The sequence below is a fragment of the Sander lucioperca genome, chromosome 9, assembly GCF_008315115.2.
Source record: "Sander lucioperca isolate FBNREF2018 chromosome 9, SLUC_FBN_1.2, whole genome shotgun sequence".
In the NCBI taxonomy this organism is placed as follows: Eukaryota; Metazoa; Chordata; class Actinopteri; order Perciformes; family Percidae; genus Sander; species Sander lucioperca.
Window position 1 is genome coordinate 25,391,353 of NC_050181.1, and position 21,017 is coordinate 25,412,369.

The following is a 21,017-nucleotide window of genomic DNA, read 5'->3' on the forward strand; positions in this document are numbered from 1 at the left end:
GCAGTGGCAAGATGTAACTGAGTATATTTACTCACACAGGTGTATCAGTAATAGTAATCAAATTATAATATAACACTTACGGGAGTCATTCTGTTACCTATAAACATTTTTACATTTGATTTTTCTTTTCTTGAGTAAAAATGATGAATGCAAGAATCTGTCTTCTTTCACCTGTTTATCAGCCACATGGGGGTGCTGTAATTTAAGGTTTTAAATCAACTATGATCACAAATTTAAACTCACATATAATATCTAAGACAACACTGATTGGTATTCAGGAAATGATATATGCAGGTCAAAGGTAAGACTGAAACTGACAGTTTGGCCATTTCAAAAGAATGGCATTTCTACATAAAGCATTAAAATGAAAACTACATGAAACTCTCTGTATAAATGTTCCACTATGTTGACCAGGTAGTCTATAACTGTGTGTGTGTCAGCTTTTGCTGCTGAGTAGATAGTGAACAGTGGCTTTTTACAGCTTTTTCTTTGAAAACATTGTCCTGCTGCTGCTGAAAACGATGCTCTGAAAGTGGTGAGAATCAATCTCAGTTGTTGAACTACTGACTGGGTTTGCAGCACACATGTTCATCTCACATCATGTTGTGAACAGAGACTAAGAACTACAATTCAAAGGGATGGCTAAACTGTATATGCACACTTTATTTTTCTCAATTTAAAAGAACTGGTGGCATTTCTTGTAAATGCTGATGAGAGGGGTGAACAGGGTTTGCCGTTTACAGCGAACAGAAGGGAGAGTGAAAATGCAGGAGGACTGGATATTCAAGCTGTGCTAGATTATATAAATAAAATGGGACAATAAAGGGTGTGAAGCATTTTAGTCAGTCATTGAAAGGTTGAACAAGAACACAACACAGTAAAGTGAAAGAGGAAAAAAGGGGAAGAAATAGCAAAGTGAACAAATAGAGAGGTTCAGCTGAAACACAGTTTGCAAATTCCTCTCGTTCTGGGAAAAAGAATCAACTGCAAGTTCTAACTAGATCATTGTCTTACTATTACAACACAGAAAAAACAAGGAACAATGAAAATGCAGTAGTGCATGTCAAAACTGTGCTGGATTAAAATGATAAGGATAAAGCAGCAGCTGACTGCTGAATGTACTAACTAACTGTATATTGTTAATTAAATGTGACACTTGAATTTGTATTTGTCTGTTTGTGAAAACAGTGTCTCATGTTGTGTGTTGTGTTTAGACTGTAGACCTACTGTAGCTGACATGTACACTGTTATGAATAACGTTTGTTTAAAATTCATACAGAACATAAGTACAATTATAGTATACTATAACTTTGAGCTAGGAAAAGGGGCTAAATGACAAACTTTGCTTTATTCAATTTATGATCAATGTATAAAGCAGCCTGTGAACTAACCACATAAACACCTCGTGTTTGGGGGTTTTATGGTTATGGTTTGCTGGATGAAGTTTTCATATAAGAAGCATAACAAACAGACTCTCAGCCTAAACTGGCAGGAAATGGAAGGAGAGAAATCAATACATGATAATAAAAAAAAGAATTATAAGAGTTTATTTTTTAAGTATTACACACTCCTGTACAGTTGGTGGCGGTATACTATAACAATAGTAATCTGCCAAAAAAAAAAAACAAGAAGAAAAAGAAGACTCTCAGCCTTCTTTCTGTATCGACTCTAAAGCACATCTGCTCTCTACAATCCAAACATGGGAAGCCCATTCAGCCTACTCATCCTATTCAGCCTATTCATCAAATATGGTAAGTTAATATCTATTTATAATCATCATCTACTGGTGACACGGGTGACGTTGGGGCATGTATATGTATGTCTTTTAGGACGCTGAACTTGGCTCCACATTCGCTCCAGTTCTCCTTAAGTTTCGATTTCACCTTAAATAATGCCCGTTTCAGCCATAGGGTGGCAGTGTTTATCACAAAATCGAGCCATTCTGCATCAGAGCAGATCACAGCTTTTTATATATACATATATATATATATATATATATTTCATTTTTTCTGACACTTGTTTTTGTTGAATCTGTCTGAATGAAAGCCAACAATCTTGTAAATTATATTTAAAAAGTCACAAATTCTTATGACCTGTAGCCGACCACACTGTGAGGTGTAAGTGTAATATGTTGTTGTAATGTTTTTTTATGTCCATATCTACTGTGGAATTATGGAGAAAATCAAGCTCAAAAATAGACATTTTGACAATTCTATTGCAACAGATGCTGACTTTACACTGAAACTACCTGGAAAACAAAATGTAAAAGAAAGTATTGTAATATTATGAAAATTCTTTTAAATTCATACAGCGTGTGACAATTAAAACGTCTAAACTGTGATGTGTGCTTTGTTATCACATGTTTAAACTAATAATACATATGTTAAAAAACAAACATCTTCTTTCTCACTGTGTCTTTATGCTGAAAACGCAGCTTCCCTCTTCTGTGAATAATTACATAGCCTATGCTCTTCTATTATGAAGACAGCACGTGGTTGCTCAAACATTCATCGGACAACCATATTTGGGCATTTGGGGGCAGTGCAAAATCAGCAATTGTTGCAATAGAATTGTCAAAATGTCTATTTTTTTAGCTTGATTTTCTCCATAATTCCACAGTAGATATGGACATAAAAAAACATTACAACAACATATTACACTTACACCTCACAGTGTGGTAGGCTACAGGTCATGAGAATTTGTGACTTTTTAAATATAATTTACAAGATTGTTGGCTTTCATTCAGACAGATTCAACAAAAACAAGTGTCAGGAAACAATAATATATATATATTAATATATTAATATTAATATTATATACAGATATATATAAAGCTGTGATCTGCACTGATGCAGAATGGCTCGATTTTGTGATAAACACTGCCACCCAGTGGCTGAAACGGGCATTATTTAAGGTGAAATCGAAACTTAAGGAGAACTGGAGCGAATGTGGAGCCAAGTTCAGCGTCGTATCTCTTTTGCAGTCTACACTTTTCATCTAAAATGAGCCAATCAAAGCCTAATTTATAAACTTAAGAGTCCAAGATGGCGTAACCGTGCAGACGTGTCTTGTCTTTGTCCTGTGTAAATATTTGTAAATATTGTCTTTCGTAGGGTGACCAGATTTCCCGGAACTAAAACTGGGACACTTTGCGCGTGACCGTAGTGCTTGTGCACGCACATGCTTTTTAACGTGAACATGTGCCAGCCCAGGTCAGACATAGACACAGACAGTAACTTCATTATTTTGATAGTAGGCTCCTCATCTAATAATACATGTTTCTTCCTGTAAAATTAACAAAATTGCAGCAACAGCCTTTTTCAGTTTAGTGTGAGATTAATGTTGAGACTTTTTGAAGTGTTATTTATTCCAATAACACCAAAATAATTCAAATGATTTATTGAACATTTTGAGCATTAAACACTTCATTTCCTGCATTCAGGTGAATTTTTATGCACCTATTTCTACCTTTTTCTGAATCAATGTCTATCTTTATGTGAAGAGGAACATAGACTACAATCCAAATATGAAAACATAATGGGATATATTGCAGTAAGGCTGTCAGGCATTCTGTATTGCTTTCAACTACTAACCTCCGAGACTTCCTGTTGCTTATCGAATCTGTCCAGTGATGCAACCTCCTTCTTTGTTACTAAATTATATATATTTAAAAAAAACACCTATCTGCAACTGATTTCAACCCTGATATTCTAGCATTTGTTAGAATTTGCAGATTGTTATTCTAGAAATAACAATCCCCAACTATAACATTTTCCGTCAAGATAGAACCGCTAAAGGGGGAGGTGTTGTAATATACTGTAGAGAGAGCTTACAGAGCTCAGTGATCCTATCCAGGTCTGTACCCAAACAATTTGAGCTTCTACTAAAAATACAACTCTCTAGAAAGAAGGCTATAACTGTTGCTGCTTGTTACAGACCCCCCTCAGCCCCAAGCAGTGCCCTGGACACCATTTGTGAACGAATTGCCCCCCCATCTCACTGTAGAATTTTTATTATTAGGAGATTTAAACCTGGATATGCTCCACACCCCAGCCACTCTACTTGCTAAGCTTGATGCCCTCAACCTCACACAAACTATAAATGAACCTACGAGATACAACCTCAAATCCCTAAGCAACGGCACCCTCATAGATATTGTCTTGACCAACCTGCCCTCTAAATACACCCCAGCTGTCTTTAACCAGGATCTCATGGAGGTCGGTTCAGTTTTGTTTTATTCACAGTATATTAATAATGAACGTATCCTGTTTACAAATTGACCCAAATTCACTGCACTGGGTACCCAGCACTTCACCTATTTAATGAGAAGTAGATCAAAAGAACGGTTCCAGATATTTGAATGACAGATGGCCGATGGACATACCCACAGACAGAGATTCCTTACTTTAATAGAATTACAGTAAATACATAAAAACATTAAAAACATATATTCAAATCTAACCTGTGAAACATCCCACTGTAGCAAAATTAAAAGACACAGTTTTCAATTCACTCTAACACCATTGTTTTATAGATGATTTAATGTCTTCATATCAGGAAGTGTTGTTGCAGAAAAACTGACTTTACTTCAATTCTTCAGGTCAGCAGCAGACCTGCTCTTCTCTCCATAACCCGACTACGGACTGCAAATATGACAAAAATGGTAAGTCAACTGTATTCATAAATGTTGCAGCATGTATCTCAATATTTATTTAAAGATGTATTGCATGTCATAGCTCAAAGTAATGAACCAACTTCAACAGTTGTTAGTTGAAGAGAATGTTTCTTAAATCCCGAGCATTTCTCTGACTCACTCCGTCTGCACAAGTCCTCCAAACCATACGACGATATGGGTTGTTTGATCCTACCATCAAAAACGGCCCACAGGAGTGTTCCATAAATTTGCGCCTCTAGCGATGGTGGAAATACGACCTCATATCTAAACCAGAGAACGTCGCTCGGGCTAGGGTTAGGGTTTTGAACGTAAAGGTCACGATTTTAGGTCATAATCTTTAATGTGAAATAGTTGCAGCTTGGTTATGTTTAGGCAATGAAAACTACTTGGTTATTTTCAGGCACCACAACTACTTAGTTAAGTTTACAAAAAGATAATGGTTTGGGTTAAAATCAGTTACTTCACTTGCTGAAGGTTACACACGTGGCGCTGAACGTGACAGTTGTTAAGTTAAAAAATAATCACTGTTTTCGGAATTTTATGTCCTGTGTTTGTTTGACCTGGCCAACATACGGTCTTATTCCTTAAAATTGCCACTGGCAGGGCGCCTGGTAGCTCACCTGGTTAAGCACTCGCCCCATGTACAGAGGGTCAGTCCTTGCAGCAGTGGCCGCAGGTTTGATTCTGACCTGTGGCCCTTTGCTGGATTTCGTTCCCCCTCTCTCCACTTTCCTGTCTTAAGCCTAAAAATGCCCCAAATTGACGCTCCCATGTTTATTCCCTTACTTTCTTCTTTGCTCCCCTCATAATTACGGTCACTAGAAATGTAAATATGGCTCATAACTGCTGCTAACAAATGGCCTCAGGGCGTGTTTCTTGAGGACGGTCTCGTCTGCATTATAAAAGTAGGTGCTTCTGTTACATAGTCTACCTAGGCAAACTTACAGTCTTAAAGGTTTTTCAAGGCTCTATGTGGTCGACTGCATTAGGTAAAAAATAAACTTGTCTACTGTCAGAGTTGCCCATGTTGATGTTGCATAATCTGTTGAATATCAAAACGTTTTGAAATTTGTTTTTCCACCATCAGAACTGACCAGATACAATAATGAGGAGATCAGGATTGTGTTGGTGGGGAAGACCGGAGTTGGGAAGAGCGCCACAGGAAACACCATTCTGGGAAAACACAACTTTAAATCAGAGTTCTCCCCTAAATCTTTGACTGAACACTGTGCTAAGGCCTCTGGTGAAGTGGATGGACAAAGGATTGCTGTTATTGACACTCCGGGTCTGTTCGACACAAGGATTGATTATAATAAAACCAGTAAAGATATTGCCCAAAGCATTTCTTATGCTTCTCCTGGACCTCACATCTTCCTGGTCATTATCAAACTGGGCAGATTCACAGAGGAAGAAAAGAAGACGGTGCAGAAGATTCAGGAAATCTTTGGAGAGGAAGCAGACAAATACAGCATGGTTCTCTTTACCCATGGTGACCTGCTCAAAGGGAAAACTATTGAGGAGTTCTTGAAGGACAGCGAAGAGCTGCAGGAACTTGTAGACAAATGTAACAGCCAGTACCACGTCTTTAATAATGAGATGAATGATCATTGTCAGGTCAGGGAGCTGCTCAACAAGATCAGATATATAACAAGGAAGAATGGAGGAAGTCATTACACCACTGAAATGTTCCAGGAGGCAGAGAGGGCGATAGAAAAGGAGAAACAACGAATCCTTAAAGAGAAAGAAGAGCAAATGCGCAAAAAGGAAGAAGAAATGAAGAGGAAACTAGAGGAAAAGTACGAGCAACAAATAAAGGAAGCAGAGGCTGACAGAGAGAGGATGAAAAAGTTAGTTGCAGATCGTGAGAGAGAACTAGAGGAGGAGAGGAAAAATTATAGAGAAGAGCAGGAAAATCGGGCCAGACGGGAAGCTGAGAACAGTAATCCAATAATTAAACTGATAAAACGTTTTTTCAATTTTTTGTTTAATAAATACATTCCATTTAATGTGATACATAACTAGGTAGAAACATAAAAAGAAAACAGATTTTTAAACAAAAACTTCTTTCATTCATTTGATTTCATTTTATGTAACTGAAACAATAACTGTAAATGGATGCCACCAAGCTGCACTCCTGTGAGGACACAAACTTTGTACAATAGCCTCCTCCACTGGTCAGGAAGAACTGTAAAGTCTGAATGATACAGCTGGAGAGAAATTAATTAAAGGACAGAATATGTCCAAAAACTAAAATAAGGAGGCTTTTGAAATTACTTTAAAATCTATTCCAAAATTTATGAAGTCATCGCTAATTTAAACTCTCAATAACACAATCAGATTATTAAAGCTCACATTGAGGTGTAGTTTTATTTTTAAGGTGAAATGTTTAAGTATATATTTCATTAAACCAAAGTAGACCGGAATACAAAAATTCACATTTCTACTCATTTATTCTTCCACATTGCCATTTTGGATTTTGTATGTAAAAACTATTTTTACAATATTCTAATGTAGTATTTAAACGTCAGACATTTATCAAATTTGATGCCATCATAACACAAGACATTGAGACTATATTTCTCCTTGTTTATGTTTTCCTTTCATTGCAGCTTTGATTTTTTTCATTACTTATTTCATTATATTTTAAAATGTCCCTTACTGACTTACTGTTTTTGTTTAATGGAGCCTCCTAGCATTAGCATCTTACACGTATACTTGTATAACCAGTTTGACAATAAACATCAAGACAGAGTGTTTGATGCTCTTTGTTGTCAGCTCTGTTTTATAGGTGTGGTGTTTTTGCATGAAGTCTTTACATAAGGAAGTTTCTTTGCAGACAGACTGACTTTACTTCTTCAGCTCAGCAACAAAACTGATCTTCTCTCCTTAACCCAACAATGGCCAGCAAATATGCCAATAAGTCAATAAACTGTATTCATAATGTTGGTTGTAACTTGTATCTAAATAAACATTTATAGATTGATTGCATGTCATAGCATGAACCAATCCCAACAGTTTTAAAAAGGAAAGTGCTAATTGAAAAACTTTTCTGAAATTCTCAACATTTTTGTGATTCACTCTGCATTATATAAAGAGGTGCTTCTGTTGTTTGGCCTACCCTTGCCTAAACATTATAACATTAATAAAGGAGGATTTATTGCAGTACTGCTGTATTAGACTGTATTAGTTTGTGGCAGGTGTTCCTAATAAACAGTCAACTGAGTGTAATTTCTATGCCTCTGTTTAAGGCCCTATATAAAGTCAACTAGGTAAGGTAAAAACTTCAACTGCCCACTGTCAGAGTTGCCCATGTTGTAGTTGTATAAACTGGTTCAAAAAGTTTTGCAATTTCTTTCAGCCTTCCCATCAGAACCAACCAGATACAATAATGAGGAGATCAGGATTTTGATGGTGGGGAAGACTGGAGTTGGAAAGAGCGCCACAGGAAACACCATTCTGGGAGAAGAATATTTTAAATCAGAGTTCTCTCCTAAATCTTTGACTGAACACTGTGCTAAGGCCATATGTGAACTTGATACACAAAAGGTTTCTGTTATTGACACTCCACAGTCTTAATGAAAAGGAAACCAAGAAAAATATTGCCCAGAGCGTTGCTTATGCTTCTCCTGGAACTCACATCTTCCTGGTCGTTATCAAACTGGGCAGATTCACAGATGAAGAAAAGAAGACGGTGCAGAAGATTCAGGAAATCTTTGGAGAGGATGCAACCAAATACAGCATGGTTCTCTTTACCCATGGTGACCAGCTCAAAGGGAAATCTATTGAGGAGTTCTTGAAGGACAGCGAAGAGCTGCAGGAACTTGTGGAAAAATGTAACGGCCAGTACCACATCTTAAATTTTTTTTCTAATCTGAGGGTTTTAAGATGGAGGCTGCTGTATGCTGGACAGTGATTTGTGATAATGGGCTATTTGAATAAAATTGACTTGACTAGAAAAGTTGGAGGGGTCTGAACACAACTTTTGCTCTTTGACTTGGGGTGATTTTATTGATGACTTACATATTTAAAGTGTTGGTTTGTTTTTTATAATGTCAGTTCGTCACCTGCTGTCTTTACTATTCAAGAATCACAACTGAAATATGTTTGTTGGACATTGTTTCATCGTTTAAATCTTGTGTGTGGTTTGTTGTCCTCTGCTTCAATATGTCAAATAAACACAACTAAATTTCACAGATTAATAATTGTAGAAGATGATTGATACATGTTTAAAAGTGCCACAGATTGTAACTGTGAAAAAAATAACTGCTGGTGATGCCATCAAGCTGCACTTCTGTGAGGACACAAACATTGTACAATAGCCCCCTCTACTGGTCACTGTAAAGTCTTAACGATGATTAGTTTAAATCTATGTAAAATTAATAAATTTAGGTATAATTTGAATGCTCAAAATTTAATTTTTCTCATGTTGAGGTATAGTTTTTTATGACAGAATGTTAAACCACATATTTAAGTAGACTAAAGTAGACCAGAGTGCAATAATTCACAATTTCATTTCCATTCCATTTATTTTCCCCCATTGTCATGTTTGGATTTTGTGTGAGTATTGATTCTAAAAAATCTACACCATCTCATTTAATGAAGTCTGTAAAAAACAAAAATATATAATATCTGATATCATGAGACAATAATCAAAGGTTAAAGTTCCCCTTGTATTGTTAATTTAAATGGTAGAAAATGGTTTCAAAGATGTAATTTCTCAAATCCCCAGCATTGTTTTGCACCTGTTTAAATTATATTAGGGCTTACATTTGAGAGCGGGAAATTTGATGTCTTCCAAACTTACAAAAATACATCATTCCACCAGAATCTCCACTGGCTCCCTGTTCCCCAACACATCCAGTTTAAAGTCCTTCTTATTACTCACAAAGCCCTCCGTAACCAGGATCCTACCCACCACACAGACCTGCTCCACCACCACAATCCCCTCCGTAACCTCCGACACAAACCTCCTCTCCCCACCACTGGACCAAGCACCATACCTGGGGTGACAGAGCTTTCACCATTGCAGCCCCGTCCCTCTGGAACTCTCTACCCATACACATCCGTGACTGCACTGACCTGGACACTTTCAAATCACTTCTCAAAACCCATCTCTTTAGAATAGCCTTCACCTTATAATAACATCACACTTAACCTACTGTTAGCTGCTGGTTTTATCATTTTTATCTGTGTAATATGCTTGTATTTGTGTTTTATGTTGTTTTATTGCATCACCTGCTTTTATTGTACTACATGGTTTTACTGTAAAGTGTCTTTGAGTACTTTAAAAAGCGCTATATGAATAAAATTTATTATTATTATTGATATTATTATTGTAACACATTAAAGCATTTTATAATGACTTACAAAGTCAAATATCATAATACCATATAATTGCTCATCAATCACTGAGTACCATTCGTAACAAATTCTGCAGTTTAATTACCTTAACCTGTGTGTGTGTGTGTGTGTGTGTGTTTGTAATCATGTATTACTACTGTTGTGGGGACCTGCTGACTTTTTGGGGACAGAATTCAAGTCCCCACACAAGTGATTTATTAGAATCTAGTTTCAAGACTTGATTTAAGGTCAGGGTTAGGCAGAGGTTAGGATTAGTCTAGGTCTTAGGGAATACATTCAATTTAATACAATGTCTCCTTAAGTGATGGAAATGTGTTTCTGTCTATCTGTGCGTGTCTGTGTGTTTGTGTGTCTGTGTGTGTGTTTTGTGGAACATTAACTCAATTTCTTAAAAATTACATTTCTTAGCATTGGTAAATTGTAACTGAGTACATTTACTCACACAGATGCATCAGTAATAATTATCCAATATTATAATATAATACTGACGGGGGACTGATGCATCAGTAATAATTATCCAATATTCTAATATAACACTGATGGGGGTACTTCTGTCCTAATGAGTATTTTTACATTACAAGTACATTTTGCTTTTCTGTATTTCTTCTTGAGTAAATATCATGAATGCAGAACTTTCTGTTTTCCTTCATCCCTGGTTTATCAGCCACATGGAGGTGCTGTAATTCAAGGTGTTATATCAACTATGATATTTCTCCTTTTAACACTACCTGGCCAAAATTAGGTCACACAACCCACATATAATATCTCAGAAAACACTGATATTTTGTAAAACATACATTTGGCATTTAAAACATGTCTGCAGTTTACTGCAGTCTGGCCATTTGAGCAGTTTAAAGAAAAGAGTGAAACTGACAGTTAGGCTATTACAGGCTATTTTAAAGAATAAGACATTTCTACATAAATCAATAAAATAAAAACTACTGAAATTGCCAGAATGAATGCTCTACTATGTCCACCAGCTAGTCTCTAACTGTGAGTGTCTGCTTTTTGCTGCTGAGAAGGTCGTGAACAGTGGCTTTTTACAGCTTTTTCTCTGAAAACACCTGGCTGCTAATGCTGAAACGATGCTAATAGAGGGGTGACAGTCAAACTCAGTTGTGTTTTCAAAGAAGCATCTGTTAAACTGCTGACGGGGTTTGCAGCACACATGTTATGTAACATCATGTTGTGAACAGAGAGAGACTACAATTCAAAGGGATGGCTACACTCTATATGTGCACTTTATTTGAAATTGAGTAATTTTTTGTGAATGCTGATGGGAGGGATGAACAGGCTTTTCTGTAAACAGAAGGGATGATGAAAATGCAGGAGGACTGGACTTTCAAGCTGTGTTAGAGTATAATAATGAAATGGGACACAAAGGGTGTGAACCGATTCAGTCAGTTATTGAAAGGTTAAACTACATCATAATGCACAAGAGTGAAACATAGCAGGGAAAGAAATAGTTCATCAATACAGCATGCAAAATACTCCACTTCTGGGGATAAAACTCAACTGTGGGTTCTGACTGGATGGGTGATTTACTTGTACAACACTACTATCAGTGACATTTAAATGATTGCTGTTGTTTGACAGATGTAAAATACATATACTGTATGTGTAAAGTTATAGCAAACTACTGTATAACTTAACTTTGGGCTAAGAAAAGGGTCTCAAGGACATAAACTTTGCTGTCAATACTTTATGCTCAATGTATAAAACATCCTGTGAACTGAGCACATGAACACCTCTAGTCGTCAATCATCGTACTCTATGGGTGTGGTTAGTAGCATTAGGTTTTCATACAAGAAGCATTGTTGCAAACACTGTCAACTCAGTGTTTTTTGACAACACGTGATATAATAACTCCCAAAACAACATACATGAGCCTTCTATTGGACTCTGTGATACGGCCGAACAGAGACTAAATACTACAATTCAAAGGGCTGGCTACACCCATGTGCATTGTATTTTTTGGCAACTTGAAAGAACTGGTGGCATTCCTCCCTTGATGGGAGAGGTGAACAGGGTAAGCTGTTCATAGTTAAGACATGGAACGATGAAAAGGCAGTAGGACTGGATATTGAAGCTGTGCTAGATTACAAAGATCAAATGGGACAATCAAGTGTGTGAACCATTTAAGGTTTGAATTCAAACAAACAAGAGTAAAGAAAATAAATATTACTATAAGTTAGCCAATAAAGAAGGTCAGCTCAAACACAATTATGTCAAATACGGACGCAGCCTGTCTATAGGCTGTTGTTGGAAACACTTTGACAAAGTTCAGGCTGAACTGTAGGTGCTGATGGGATCAGTGCCGCACTGACTTTGGAGCAGTTATAACACATTAAAATGACGAGAAAGAAGTAGCTAACTGAAGGTGCAGTCTAACTGTAAATTGTCAATAAAATGTAAACAACTACATTTGTTCTTGTCTTTATGGAGTGTTTTTGCCTGAAAATACATACTTTTCCACCCATTTATTTCTATATTAATTATTGTTTTAAGAGTAATTGTAAATAGCCTACATATAAAACATTTTGATGTAAAAGCATTTATTTAACCTGTGAAACATTGTAGCAGAACACAGTGACGCATGTTAAATGCACTTTGATGTCAGCAGTGTTTTATAGGTGTGGTTTGTTGTAAGATGTCTTTATATTAAGAGGTGTTGTTACAGACTAATGTGAATTTACTTTTTCGGCTCAGCAGCAGATCTGCACTTCTCTACATAACCCAACAATGGCCAGCAAATACTCCAAAAATGGTAAGTCAGCTGTTTGTATAATGTTGATTGTAACTTGTGTCCAAATATATGTTTATATGTGGATAGCACTTTATAGGCCATAGTAATTGTCTGATCTCAACAGTTTCAAAGGGGGAAGAGCTTAAATGGAGAAATGGAATATTTCTTGAATCCACAGCATTTTATTGAGTTTAGATTTAAGTTTTTGGGAGGTGCAAAATTGCTTATATTTGTTTTAAGTAATTTATCATGATGCTACATGTTTTTTTTCCTTAACTACTTAATGATATTAAGATGATTCAGGGCTAGCAACAAACTTATAGTCTTAAATGTTTGTTAAGGCCCAACGTGAGTTAAATTTCTCCTTTTTTCAAAAGTCTACACACAATTCTTAAAACTGCACACAAAATGCAAAAATGCCTCATATCTCCTTCAAAATGAGGTTTCAAAAATAGTGTGACATGGAAAGATGTTGTGTGTAAGCAGTTGTAAAAAGCTGTAATATGTAAGATACAACTATGTAAAGTACAAAGTAAAAGTGCAGTTGATTTTTCAGACCATCTTGATCCCATCCCCGCAACTGCCCTGTCAAATTTGCACATGTTGTAGTTGCACATTGTTATACCTGAAGTGCTTAATATTTTTTTGTTCATCCCATCAGAACCGAACATATACAATGATGAGGCACTCAGGATTGTGTTGGTGGGGAAGACCGGAGTTGGGAAGAGCGCCACAGGAAACAGCATTCTGGGAAAACTTTGCTTTAAATCAGAGTTCTCTTTTAACTCTTTGACCGAAGAATGTGAAAAGGTCTTTGGTGTAGCGGATGGGCAATTGGTTTTTGTTATTGATACCCCAGGTCTGTTTGACACCAGCATTGATGAAAAGAAAACGAGGACAGATATTGTCCAGAGCATTTCTTATGCTTCTCCTGGACCTCACATCTTCCTGGTCGTCATCAGACTGGGCAGATTCACAGAGGAAGAAAAGAAGACGGTGCAGAAGATAAAGGAACTGTTTGGTGAGGATGCAGAAAAATACAGCATGGTTCTCTTTACCCATGGTGACCTGCTCAAAGGGAAACCTTTCGAGGAGTTACTGAAGGACAGCAGAGACCTGCAGGAACTTGTGGCCAAATGTAACGGCCAGTACCAAGTCCTCAATAATGAGGTCAAGGATCGTTCTCAGGTCAGGGAGCTGCTCAACAAGATCAGAACTATAATAAAGAAGAACGGAGGAAGTCATTACACCACTGCAATGTTCCAGAGGGCAGAGAGGGCGATAGAAGAGGAGAAACAACGAATCCTTAAAGAGAAAGAAGAGCCACTGAGCGGAGAGAGGGAGAAACAGAAAAAGAAACTAGAGGACATGTTTAATAAAAAAATTAGAGAAGAGAAGTCTGACAAGGAGAGAGAGAAAAAGCTAATGGCAGCTCATGAACAAGAAATGGAAGAGAAAACAAAGCAACTGAGTGAAGTGCAGGAAAAGCAAGCTAGACAAGAAGCTGAGAAAAGCACTGCTGTACACAACATTATAGGTTTGGTTGCATCAACATTAGCTTTGTGAAAGCAATAATATAGCTGTATTGATATTTGGCTGTAACATACTGCACCTTGTCCAGTTAATCCTCTGTGGGGTTTTTTGTTACAGTTTGAAAATGTTACTGGTTAATGTTAATTTACATATTTAAAGTGTTGGTTTGTTGTGTATAATACCACTTAGCCACCTGGATACTGGCTCTCTTTTCATCAAGAATCACAACTGAAATATGAGTCTGACTTTGTGGACATTTCTTTTTTTATCATTGTTAACACCATGGGTGTGGTTTAATGTCCTCTGCTGTTAATAATTGTACAAGATGATCCATACATTTTTAGTGGTGCCACAGATTGTAAAGACTTTGTTGCTATGCTGATTATGAAATAAAGCTGATAATAATGAGTAATGCTGTACTGACATCATTCAGAGGTTAAATATAAACAACACAGGACTTGAATCCTGCGGTTTAATGTAGCTTGAGTGTCAGAATGAACCAGGTGACAGAAAAGAAAACAGAATTTTATACATATGCTTGTTTTGTTGATTTGATTTCATTTTATGTAACTGTGACACATTAGCTGTTCATGGATGCCAAGAGCTGCACTCCTGTAAGGACACAAACATTGTACAATAGCCTCCTCATATATATGTGTATATATATATATATGTGAAGTGTAATTGACACAGATCGAGAGAAATTCATTGGAGGACAGAATGTGTACAAAAAGTAAAATCAGAGGGCTGTTTTTCAATTTCTTTTTATCTTTTATCTATGTAAAAATGTGAATGTATGTAAAATTGTAACATGTTAAAGTACATATTTAGGTCAACCAAAGTACACCAGAATACAAGAATTCATTTTTTCATTTCCATTTGTTCCCCCATTGTCATGTTTGGATTTTGTGTGAATATTGATTGTAAAAGATCTATGCTAATAATTTCTACACTTAAAATATTACAATGAAATCTGTAAAATGCTAGAAATGTATAAAATCTGACATCATGAGACAATAATCATAGTTTACATTTTCCAATGTTCTGTTTGTATTTTAAATGATAAAAAAAATTGTTTAAAAGTATAAATTCAAATTCATTTTGGAGACGGCTGGAGCCACCACACCAAGTTTCACAATAGCTCAATGGCTCTTCAGAGTTCTGTCAGTGACGTCACCAAGACTTTGTCAATGTTTTAATAAACGATAAACCTCCTCGGGCATTAACCTTTATCCTTAATCTCGCAGGGGTCATTCTGTCACCTAATGTATTTTTACTTTTTAAACTTTAAATACATTTTGCTAGTAACACGTCTTCATTTCTTCTTGAGTAAAAATTATGAATGCAGGACTCTCAGCCACATGGAGGTGCTGTAATTAAAAGGTTTTAAATCAATTATGATCTGTCTCCATTTAACACTACCTACCTACTACCTTGGCCAGAAGTAGGTCACACATTTAAACTCACATATGACACCTTTAGAAAACACTGGTCTTTTGCAAAACATACATTTGGCATTGTAAGAAATGACTGCAGTCTGCCATTTGAGCAACTTAAAGAAAAAAGTGAAACTGACAGTCTGGCTATTTAAAGAGAATTGTCATTTCTACATAAATCTTTAAATGAAAACTACTGAAACTTTAACTGTGTGTATCTGTTGTTTGCAGCTGACCAGGTAGTGCTTTTTTAAAAGCTTTTTCTCTGAAAACTTCTGCCTACTGCTGCTGAAAACAATGCTATGAGAGCAATGAGAGTCAAACTAAGTTGTTTTGAAAGTAGCTGTGGAACTGCTGACTGGGTTTAAAGCACAAATGTTCACGTAACATGTTGTGAAGAGAGACTACAAATACAATTCAAAGGGTTGGCCAAACTCTATTATGTGCATTGTATAATTGGCAACTTAAAAGAACTGGTGGCATTTCTTATAATGCTGATGGGAGTGGTAAACAGGGTTTGCTACTTACAGTTAAGACTAGGAATGATAAAAATGCAGGAGAACTGGATATTAAAGCTGTGCTAGATTATATCACCAAGCAAAGTTAACCAACAAAGATCAGTTGAAACACTATTATGCCAAATACTGAAGCACCCTGTCTGTAATTGGTTTTTGGAAACATTTTTGACTTTAGAGCAGTTCTAACACATTAAAATGAAGCAGACGCTGCTGAATACTGAAGGTGCAGTCTATCTGTATACTGTCATTTAAATGTAAAAAACTATATTTCTACTTGTCTTTATGGAGTGTCTGTCTCTGTCTGAAAATACAAATGTATTTCTCCCCATTTTCATATTTTTTGGACATTGTTTTATGATTACTTGTAAATAACCCACATTTAAAACATGTTCTTGTAGTCTGTAAAACACCAGACATCTATGAAATTTGTAAACATTGAGTCATAAGATATTATTCAAAGGCTATACTTCTCTTTCTGTTTATTAATAAAGGGCAGAATATTATACTTTGATAAATGACTAAGAAAGGATTAAAACATCATACTGTTGCAGAACTAAAGACACAAAGTTCAATGCACTTTGATGTCAGCAGTGTTTTCTAGGTGTGGTTTGTTGAATTATGTTTTTATATAAGGAGATGTTGTTGCAGACTGACTGACTTACATTACTTCCTCAGCTCAGCAGCAGAACTGTTCTTCTCTCCCACTATGGCCGGGACATATTCCAAAAATGGTAAGTCTACTCATATTGTTGATTGTAACTTGTATCTAAATGTACATCTACATGTGGTTATCATGTTATAGGCCAAAGTAATTGACTGATCTCAACAATTGTAAAGGGGGTAGTGCTTAAATGGAAAAAAACTGGATATTTCTAGAAAGCCCAGCATTTTAATGAGTTTAGGAGATTTTCAGTTTTTTTGAAGATGCAGTATTTCTTTTACTTGATTTTAAAGGTACAATATGTAGTGGTTTCCTCAAAGAACAACAATGTATTTACTAATAGTAAATGGGTTTATAGAGTGCTTAATAAAGATTAAAATGCTTTACATAAAAAAACATACAAGAAGATAAATAAAGAGTAAAATAAAAAAACAATACACACTTAAAATAAAGCAATACATACAAAATAAGACATATGACAGGTCAACTAAAAGCCTGTTTAAAAAGTTAGGTATTTATTTGACTTTTAAGAGTCCACAGAAACAGCAGACAGTAAGGGTGGAGGTGAAGCCTTACACAGTTTTGGTGCTACTGACTCAAACGATCAATGACCATGGGTTTGTTGGATGCATGGAACAGTCGGTAGATTTAACATATCAGACCGTAGTGAGCAAACTAACAAAAATGGTTGAAGTCGCTCAGCCATATATGCAGGTTACTTACTGTGCATATGCTCTGTTGTAAGTGGTTCATACACAAGCATTCCCTTTCAATCATCACTTATGATTATCTACCAGGTAGAAGTGTGTGGTGGTGTATGTATCTGCAGAGAACTGGCCCTGTGGCAGGATAATCTCATTCATGTTTATTTGATGAAGTCGGGACATTTTGTGGGTGTGGCCAAAGAGACTTTGAGCCAGTAAGGCCATACTCACTACATATTCTACCTTTGAGTGATTTATCATGAGGCTACATGTTTTTCTTTAACTCAGTAAGATTATTTAGGGGTAACCAATCAGAACCTTGTGGGGGCTCCTTTAAAAGACTAAATTAGACAACTTACCGTCTTAAATGTTTTTTCAAGGCCCAACATGTGGTCATATAAGGTAAAAATTAAACTTATACTAGATTTTCCAATTCATTTTGAGCCCATCCAGCCAAACCACCCTGTCAAAGTTGCCCATATTTCAGTTGCACATTGTTTTGAATACCTAAAGCATTGTTCATTTTTGTTGTCCATTCCATCAGAACCGCCCAGATACAATGATGAGGAGATCAGGATTGTGATGGTGGGAAAGACCGGAGCTGGGAAGAGCTCCACAGGAAACACCATTCTGGGAAAACCGTACTTTGAATCAGACTTTTCCTTTGACTCTTTGACTAAACACTGTGTTAAGGCCATCGGTGAAGTGGATGGGCAAATGCTTGCTGTAATTGACACTCCGGGCCTGTTCGACACCAGCATTGATGAAACGGAAACCATTAAAAATATTGTCCAGAGCATTTCTTATGCTTCTCCTGGACCTCACATCTTCCTGGTCGTCGTCAGACTGGGCAGATTCACAGAGGAAGAAAAGAAGACGGTGCAGAAGATTCAGGAAATCTTCGGGGAAGAAGCAAACAAGTACAGCATGGTTCTCTTTACCCATGGTGACCTGCTCAAAGGGAAACCTATTGAGGAGTTATTAAAGACTAGCAAAGACCTGCAGGAACTTGTGACCAAATGTAACGGCCAGTACCAAGTCTTTAATAATAACGAGGTAAAGGATCGTTCTCAGGTCAGGGAGCTGTTCAACAAGATCAGAAACATAACAGAGAAGAACGGAGGAAGTCATTACACCACTGAAATGTTCCAGAAGGCAGAGAGGGCGATAGAAGTGGAGAAACAACGAATTCTCAAAGAGAAAGAACAGCAAATGTGCAAAGAGAGGGAAGAACTCAGGAAGAAACTAGAGGAAGAGTTTGAGGAACAAATGATGGAAGTTAAAGCTGACAGGGAGAATGAGAATCGATTAAGGGCAGATCAGGAAAGAGTTAAGGATGAGAAAATAACACAACTGAACAACACGCAGCACGTTTTGGCTAGATCAGAAGCTGAGGACAGTGATAAAGTGATCCAACTGCTAACTGATGTAATTTTACCGATGGCGGTTAATTTTTTTATGAAATTGTTTTAAATATGTGATTCTGGACTGCAGCAGCTTAACTAGCTGTTTTGACTAATTCATAATCACATTCCAGTTTTGGGTTTTATCCATTGGCCTGATTTGTAATATAAGCAGTTACATAATGCAAATTTTATTACATAAACATTTGTCCTCCAGTATTCATTTAGAAGCTTGCTATTGTGCTCCATGTTATATACATGTTATATAAAGAAAGTTTTGGAGAAATGTCACATATTTTAAATAAAATTTTGGCCATATTTTAATGTGTGAATTTAATACTCAATAGCTAAGATGTTTTACTCCTTATATGGCAACCTTGATGAATCTGGGAGTTGAGGGTTGAGGTCCTTTATCTACTAAGTAACATGTATCAAGCATCCTGGGCTCCTATCATTTATATTACATGTAAATGACCATTATAACTTTAAAGCCAATAGGTCAATAAAAATCGGATTTTATTGTCAAACCCTATTTCATTTTTACAATTTAATTCTAATACGAGTGCATTTCCATTAGAGGTTTTGTGGTACCATGAATTGGAAAGAGTTACCTCTGTACATACAAAAACAGCTTACTGCCAAAACTTTTAAATTAAGTTTATCTTTCTACTTTTTTTTGCTGAAAAACATATTTGACTTTGTTAACATTGTACAATTCTTAACATTCTGTGTGGTTTCATATCATCTGATTCATCATGTTAAATAAACCACACTAAATTTCCCAGGTTAATAAATGTGCAAGAGGATCCATGAATGTTTAGTAGTGATGCCGGTTGTCAAGAATATGTTGGTATGGTGATCAAGAAATAAAGCTGATAATAAATGAGTAATGCTTTACTGAAATCATTCAGAGGTTAAAGACAATGAATAAAGGACTTAAATCCTGCAGTTTAATGTGACTGGAGTGTAAAGTCGGCCCTCGTGGAAGCATAAAAAGAAAACAGATTTTTACACATAACTTTATTCCTTTAATTAAATTTTCCTTTTATGTAACTGTGACATTTAACTGTTTATTAATGCCACCGTCGGGTTGGTGTGTCAGGGCCTTTAGGTCCTACCTGACTGACTGACTCCATGTGTACTAAGCATCCCTTGTTGGCCAAATACTTTAGCTAGTTTTGTCATTCACATAGCAATCACACTGAACTGAATTTGGCATCAACAACATGACTTTGAATACCTTCTTCTAGACCAATACATACATTACTTTTAAACAAATGGTATTGGCATTAACATTCCTCCCGAGACTACTGCTTAGACTACTTCTGTTTTGATTATGTAGACTTTTTCTTTTTTCTTTTACGGACAGTTAAGTCACTCACTCAGAGGTTGATTTACTATGGTAAAACTCATAGCAAGGATTTATGCTACTTCATATTTACAACAGTTAGATTTTCTAGAGGCTGCATCTGTCCTGACATTGTATCTATGTAACAGACTTAGAAATGTAGTGTATTGTTATATATGATTTTCGCCAAAAATGAACAGCCTTGTTTAATAGTTGTGAATGGAGCCACCCTTGGCCATTTGGTGTACTACAGATCTGCTGTGTGTAGTTTCGTGTTACTTCCCTACCCGATCAGAGAAGCTGTATACTTTTGATCGGGTAGGTTCAGTGTACAAAGTACTTCACCCAGTATATCTGAAAGTAAATTGATGTTTAGGTTGATAACTTCGATGTATCTAATGTGTTATATTATTCCCATGCACTGTAACGATCGTACTGCATTTTGCATGGTTTGACAGAAGTTTGTTAATGTTTCTTTTTTGAAATTCAACATTTCGCCTCTGTCCCCCCTGATGCTTGACCATCGTTACACCTATTCCTGTATTAGATTCCAGAAATAGCAAGTAAAGCAAGTACCACCCAAGAAGATGGATAGGCCAACTAGTGCTCAGGATTTCTTTGCCACAAGGATG

At 36.4% G+C, this 21,017-nt stretch overlaps 2 protein-coding genes across 3 annotated transcripts; both read left to right on the top strand.

Annotated features, from left to right (window-relative positions):
• The first annotated feature begins 1,468 nt into the window (after positions 1-1,468).
• LOC116045150 (GTPase IMAP family member 4-like) lies at positions 1,469-8,028 on the top strand. Its single transcript, XM_036004735.1, has 3 exons — positions 1,469-1,751; positions 4,601-4,663; positions 5,763-8,028. Exons 1-3 carry the CDS (start codon positions 1,700-1,702, stop codon positions 6,695-6,697), a joined length of 1,050 nt encoding a protein of 349 aa, XP_035860628.1. The 5' UTR covers positions 1,469-1,699; the 3' UTR covers positions 6,698-8,028.
• A 4,629-nt stretch (positions 8,029-12,657) lies between these two features.
• On the top strand, positions 12,658-19,420 carry LOC116044649 (GTPase IMAP family member 4-like). 2 transcript variants are annotated; one of them, XM_036004738.1, is made up of 2 exons: positions 12,658-12,803; positions 13,444-14,720. In XM_036004738.1, exons 1-2 carry the CDS (start codon positions 12,779-12,781, stop codon positions 14,346-14,348), a joined length of 930 nt encoding a protein of 309 aa, XP_035860631.1. In that variant the 5' UTR covers positions 12,658-12,778; the 3' UTR covers positions 14,349-14,720. The 2 variants fall into 2 exon arrangements, with proteins under 2 accessions (XP_035860631.1, XP_031147911.2); XM_031292051.2 differs by lacking the exon at positions 13,444-14,720 and adding an exon at positions 18,179-19,420 and having other exon boundaries at positions 12,684-12,803.
• Positions 19,421-21,017: the final 1,597 nt, after the last annotated feature.

Bases quoted from the DNA above. Each gene is read 5' to 3' on its own strand.
- LOC116044649 (XM_031292051.2), top strand. From the start codon at position 12,779: ATGGCCAGCAAATACTCCAAAAATG. The intron at 12,804-18,178 runs GTAAGTCAGCTG...CCATTCCATCAG, and splicing joins CAGCAAATACTCCAAAAATG to AACCGCCCAGATACAATGAT.
- LOC116045150 (XM_036004735.1), top strand. From the start codon at position 1,700: ATGGGAAGCCCATTCAGCCTACTCATCCTATTCAGCCTATTCATCAAA. The intron at 1,752-4,600 runs GTAAGTTAATAT...TCAATTCTTCAG, and splicing joins CAGCCTATTCATCAAATATG to GTCAGCAGCAGACCTGCTCT. The intron at 4,664-5,762 runs GTAAGTCAACTG...TTCCACCATCAG, and splicing joins CTGCAAATATGACAAAAATG to AACTGACCAGATACAATAAT.